Here is a 6,265-nt window from a genome sequence, read left to right as displayed (position 1 = left end):
ATTTATGCCTGTACCATCCCATCCCATCCCATGCCATGGTAATAACATTCCTATGGACAACACTGCTGGTACGGCCAAAACAATTTTCGCACTTGCTTTTAGCAGTGGAAACCTATGTTCATTTTTCCAATAATTTACTTACGCAACTGCAAATTTCAGCGTAAATTTATTTAGCTGTTCGGTTTTAAACATCTGCCTGTCGGTTTTAACAAGTTTGTGTTCGCTGTGTATGATGCGGGTTATCGTGGGCCTGTCAGGTTACAGCAATGTCATCTGTTTTGTCCGTCAAAAGTCTGTCACAAATGTCCAGCCTTTGTCTGTATCCAATAATATCGGGGCCTACAATAGATGAGCATCGTCTTCCTCCAGTATTCTATCTTGTACAACACATTCACATTTTTTTAACAGAAACACGAACAATGAATGGAGACAGGTAAACAAATAAGGAAAAAAATTGTTTTGATTTTGACGAGGTTTAATTTAACTTAGAATTGCAACCGAAGGTCATTTTAGAATTTAAGTGTAGTACGTCGATATTAAAAGATCTAAAATAATAATACATGAACGTTATTCGCATAATATGTAATATGTAAATGTGTGTATATATATATAGATAATACCCAAGTATGCGTTTTACACGTACAGATGGGCAGCGGATAGCCTAGTGGTAGACTATGACGGCATTAAATACAGTAAACTGCTTCCTGCTTGTAGTCCATAGTCCTTCAAAATGAATTATACAGTCTGTAGAGTGACAAATAAATCCTACCGTAATACTTCAAACTTCTAATATTTCTGAGTAAAGATGCATGCATGCATAAAGATATTGATGCATGTATCTGTGTAACACTATACGTTCTGTGTCATTTCATATGCATATTTGCACAGAAAAGGTGACATTAGTAAGCGAAAGATGAAAAGACAGGATTTCTTTATCGTATGATTTGTGCCGATAGCTCGCCCGTCGGGGACCAAAAGATCACGAACCTGTTCACTGGACTGCTGGGAGATCCAGTTAACTACTAAAACTAGGCAGGTGTGTACTAAGCTTCCAGTTTATTCCCATTCATTGTTAAGGCTCGCCGAAACTAACAGCGGAGAACTTCGCAAGAGGCTAAGCGTTGGTCTCGGGAGACAGACAGCAATCACCTATACACGTCCGTGAAAAGATAAAGTGCCATGATCTTTCTAGGTTTAGCTTTAGGCCGACAGCTCGCCCGTTTGTGGATGTTGTGACCTCCTCTTTATCGCCACTTGGCATGGTTTGAGTTGCAAGGCGAGACCCTCTGTCCACGAATCTTGTGTGAGGGGAAGCAAGTCGTGGTTGACAGGCGGGAGGAAGTCGAATTTCTGTAAGAGCGTTGTGACGTAGAGGAAGGCCCGCGAGCGCGCGAAGTTCTCCCCCGGACAGCTGCGCTTTCCAATCCCAAAGGGAAGAAATCTGAATAAAATATCAAATTTTTCGATTATCGAGTACTTTACGGATAGTATCGATAAAATATATAAATTTTAATAATGGTGTGTGAATATTGTGAATGAGAGTTCACTGGCTGGTTCACTCTCATCGGTTCTCCAATTCTTTAAGTTTTCACCTACTAACAGAAAAGATAATTTACTACTGATTGTTAAAGAATATACTCCACAGAATATAGTTGTATAAATTTGTTCTAGTTTTGTCGACGCTTTTGTTCTAGTACTTGTGACAGACATTCAGTTGTCATTTTATCACACGGGTACCAGCAGGATTGTCTATAACAGGGGTTGAGATCGTTTGATCCGAGAACTCTTATCTAACTAAAGACTTTTATGGCCTAGAAAATAATTAGTTGTATTGTGATATTTAGTCCATTAGAACTTTACTAGACGCTATCGCACTACCTCCATCTCATGGGATGAGTAGCGGGCAACAGCTGACCCTCGTCGTCAAGGAAACGTTCTGGACGAAAAACCTCGGGGTCCTCCCATGCTGTTTGGTCCTTATTCATCCACCAAATGTTTTCAAACAGCTGTGGAAAGTTCAGTTCAGCGTGTGAGAAATGTGCAGCAGCTAGCGTAAAGCTTCAACATATCCAACGAACTAAAATGAGATATCGCTCGATAACTGTATTTAATCGAATAAGTGTATAATATAAAAGTAGTTAGATATATTCTGCAACGACTTAGTCATTTTGTCTTAGAATTAATCCCGGACGCTAAACGTCCAGACGGAAATTCACATCGACTCTGCAAACCACTTACAGGCAGGCCGGTCGAGTCAATGACCCCAGTGTGTTGTGAAATGCATAGGGAAGGTGAATTCACCTCAGGCGGGGTGCCAGGTTAAAAAAGGTTATCGCATGACCTGCTTTTAAATGAATTATGGCCTCTACATATATTACATTACACTCTAGGTCGCGTGGTAGCTCAGCTATTCTTTGGCTCCAGATTTGTATCTTTTCTTGTTTGTAAACACACTCATAAAACCACGAGTCGTCAACACGTGTGTATTTCCAATCACTTAAGAAATCTTTCTTTGTATGCTTGTCTACGGACAGTTCTGTTTTCTCACCACGGTGCCTCTGGGAATGCAGAATCCATCAGTAAGAATGTCCTCTCTTGTCTCGTGCCACACACCTAAGGGGACGTTGGAAGTGCTTCTGATCACTTCCAAAATGGCTGCTTCCATGAAAGGGAAGCTTCTTCTGTCGTCAAGTGATGGGGATCTGTGTCCCAGGGTGCTGTCTATTTCTTGTTGAATCTTCTTCATGACTTGAGGATAGTGAGCCATGTACAGGAAAAACGACTTGAGCAACTCGGTGGAAGTAACGAACGCTGAAAAGTGTGAATGACTGACTTTAACAATATTAAGTCTATATTAACATTCAGGATTTTTTAAAATAAAATTTAAATGCTTCACATCATTTTCTTTGAAAAGAAAAAGCAACTTGATTAGCTTTCGTAATCTCAACTGTGATATTTAGGAAATATTCTCCAAGCTCTCCAAAGACGATAATATTTCCTCAATATAGTTAATGAAAAGGACAGGCGGCATGCAGCTAAACAGACAAACAAGAACAGATGTAGTAATCATACCAGCGGCAATAATGTCTAGAAGCATTGCCCGTATATGGTCGTCTGTAAGCCAGTCGTTGCTGTTTTTCATCTGTGCTTCGAGCAGCGAGCCAACCATTCCCTTCGGCTCACCAGGCACGTGCTTTGCCTTCACAACAACCATCATAACACCCTCATCCTCCAGAGTTTAGACAGTAGTTAGAGAGAATGCCCGGTAGAACGTTACAGCCGATTTTGTTGTTGTAAATTAATTCGATGTTATTATAAATATTACAGTGAAAGTTACTGATTAAATCAGAATACTGCAATTATAAGTTAATGTTTTAGAGATTTGTTACTAGCTTAGTAGCTTTCTTCATGTCTACGACGTAAACAAAATTTAATGCATACATTTATGGAGAGCACGGGAGCATATTTTTATAGCGACCTGAAATATTTGTATACAACCTATTTATAATGCTCGTTGTCATAAGGTTGGCGAGAGTAGAAGGAAACAGAAGTATAAGATTAACCTTTCCTTTGGTGAAGACTTCTTCCATGAGCATGTCCCGGCACTTGAGGGTGTTTCCAAACAGCTCCTTGTAGTAGGTTACAGGGAGAAACCGCAGGAATGGGAAAATGGACAGAATAGAATCAACAGTCGGTGTCAGGATTTTCTGTGCACAAACTGCAAAATCTCCAATCATTTGTGGAACTTTAGAATCTGGGCTTTGCTCTTCTCCTGTGATCTGTTGGACGGAAAAACTAAATGGAATATCATTTAGAATAATATGTCATTGTGTATATACACGTGTGGTGTGACATGACTTTTTATTGCTAAATTCGCTCGTCTATATCAAGAAATATTAAAACAGGACAGTGACAAAGTATTTTTCAGGCACTTCTTTAAGATGTACTCATATTTTACATACCAGAATAGCTAAGGCGCGCTGGATGGAAGTGGAAATCAGTTGCTCCAGCTCTACTTCACAATATCCTCCTAATTGTCCAAGATGCGTTTCTCCATTAGTTTTTATTGTCGTCTGCAATGTCTCCGTTAAGCGGCATAACTCTGTCTGCATAACTTTTTCAAACTTTTCCACGCCGCTTCCATAGAACTAAATATACACGAAAATACTGTGAATATGTTAAAAAATATCATTCAGAGATTCTCAATATTAATGAAAAAACGTAACAGGTTTACCGAAAATGCTGAATCACGAGGATTAATTTACAATCGTTTCTTTATATAGAACAACGATGTTTAAAAAGGTCACGAATGACATGCTACATCACTGTAATAAATATAGGTCCTTGAAGAGTGAAAGAAAAAACAAACCTGAAGCAGTTTGTACATGCGATACAACAATGGATACACAGGTGTTATCCACACAGGAATTACTTTTTATTTTAAAGTTGAAGCTGTTCTTGGTATTATCTCATGATCGTCCAGGTCATTGAAAATTGGAAGTTTATTTACTTATCTAATACATAAATTTAAAGCGCTCACCATTACAGTGGAATGCAAGAGCTTTCTCATTTTGAGCCAGTAGATATTATTGACTTGGTCACTGAAAGACACATCATTAAAATTGTACATCACTTGAGCGGCCGTGAACATTTTGGGTCGGTCGTTGGAGACAAGCTCTATCTCCTTGTTGGTAAACACCTGTCTGACAAGTCTCGCCGAGTTGAGGAAACAAAAGTTGCCGATGATGGTCCTGCACATGACGATGTCTCCATACTGTCTGGCCCACTTCTCCCCCAGTAAATGTAGAGTCCCTCCTTTCACCGCTTTCAAAATGTCGAAGAAAATCCTAAGACTTGATGGACCCGGAGGTACAGGCGGCTTTTTTCGAGAGGCAAAGAGTGTGTGAAGATAGAAAAATAATCCTGTTACTGTGAGAATCCAAGGCAATTTTTGCCAAAGCAAAGATGTGAGCTGATATGTTAGAGCCATATTTGTAGTGCTTGTCTTGCCTGTGAAAGTAGTCTTTAGAAAGGGACATTAGGCAACGATCAGGAAAATATATAGCGGTACCCAGTTTCGTTTAATGGCGCCATTTATCATTCTGTCACGGGTGGTGGGGTGGACGTTATAAAACTTGCGGATACCCCTGCTAAGAGTGAGTAAACGGAGCTAGCACTATTTTCTAAATTATTAGTGAAGTAAGCAAGAGGTTGTGAGAAAATTCAAAATGTATGCTAATTTAGAATGTTGACTGCCAGATTTTGAGATAAATCTCGCGGCAAGTAAAGCAGTGAATCTAGCTTTATTTGTTTACCGTTCCTTCCATCATGTCGCACCCGAGCTCGAAATAGAACTCTCGAAAGAAAAAAAAATCCTCCAAAACCTCAGAGGTGAGACAGGTGAAAAGAGAGTTTGTTATCGCCTCGTATCTTTATAATATATGAGTAACGACCCAGACCTGCTACCCTGAAGTAAGAGTGAGCTTGGATCGCGATACAGTGAGCAGGGTACAGACGAGCAGAGAATACGGGTGGTAAACCTATTCCGAGCATAGTTATATGCCTCATCGTTGGCTTCTTGCGAAACTTGGGGGCTGGAGGGCGGACCAAGGGTTAATCAGGTGCGTGTGGGTAGTCTATTACAGCCTTTATCCTGTCTACAACGTGCACTGTAATGACATGGTCATGAAGTTCATGGACTTTATAGGTAATTATTGTGGAAGATACTTCCGGCTGATGTATGGTCCTTGCTGTCTGTCAGTATAACAGCAGCACAGGAGGTGCATTCCTTCTCGCGGATCTAGAGTCTGTTATGAATATTTCATTTGCAGAAGAGGAGTGTCCTTTATGAATCATTTATAAGTATATCCCTTTTAAAAACACTATTTTTGAAAAATTTTGGGGTGGGGGGGGGGCTGACAGCTTATCCTCCTCCTTAATATCCTCCTCCTTAATATTGTGTCAGCTCTGGCGTCAAACATTTGCGTAATTTGTGTTAATAATACTGTGTACAAAATGATTTCAATATTTTTAATGTAGAAATTCAATTGCTGGATCACTAGCAACTATGCACCAAAAAGAACATTTGTCAAAGAGATAACTTTGAAAAATGTGCACTGTTAATAAAAAAAACAAAACAAAAAAAACAACAACTCCCAAACAGAACAAACTACTGCTTTAATTGAGAGCAAAATTTGAAGTGCTTGGTAACAAACGTTCTAGAGAAACAGTATTTGCCAATAATTCATTTCAAATAATCGTATCA

The 6,265-nt window shown here is 39.5% G+C and overlaps 1 protein-coding gene across 1 annotated transcript; it reads right to left on the bottom strand.

Annotated features, from left to right (window-relative positions):
* Window positions 1-926: 926 nt before the first annotated feature.
* Window positions 927-5,306, bottom strand: LOC112555464 (vitamin D 25-hydroxylase-like). The gene is made up of 7 exons (XM_025223891.1): window positions 4,541-5,306; window positions 3,963-4,148; window positions 3,564-3,779; window positions 3,073-3,199; window positions 2,549-2,811; window positions 1,879-2,006; window positions 927-1,441 (listed from the first exon to the last, which is right to left on the bottom strand). Exons 1-7 carry the CDS (start codon window positions 4,988-4,990, stop codon window positions 1,201-1,203), a joined length of 1,611 nt encoding a protein of 536 aa, XP_025079676.1. The 5' UTR covers window positions 4,991-5,306; the 3' UTR covers window positions 927-1,200.
* Window positions 5,307-6,265: the final 959 nt, after the last annotated feature.

Source organism: Pomacea canaliculata, linkage group LG2 (assembly GCF_003073045.1).
Source record: "Pomacea canaliculata isolate SZHN2017 linkage group LG2, ASM307304v1, whole genome shotgun sequence".
In the NCBI taxonomy this organism is placed as follows: domain Eukaryota; kingdom Metazoa; phylum Mollusca; class Gastropoda; order Architaenioglossa; family Ampullariidae; genus Pomacea; species Pomacea canaliculata.
The sequence above is the reverse complement of the archived record's forward strand: the minus strand, read 5'-3'. Positions and strand labels throughout refer to the sequence as shown.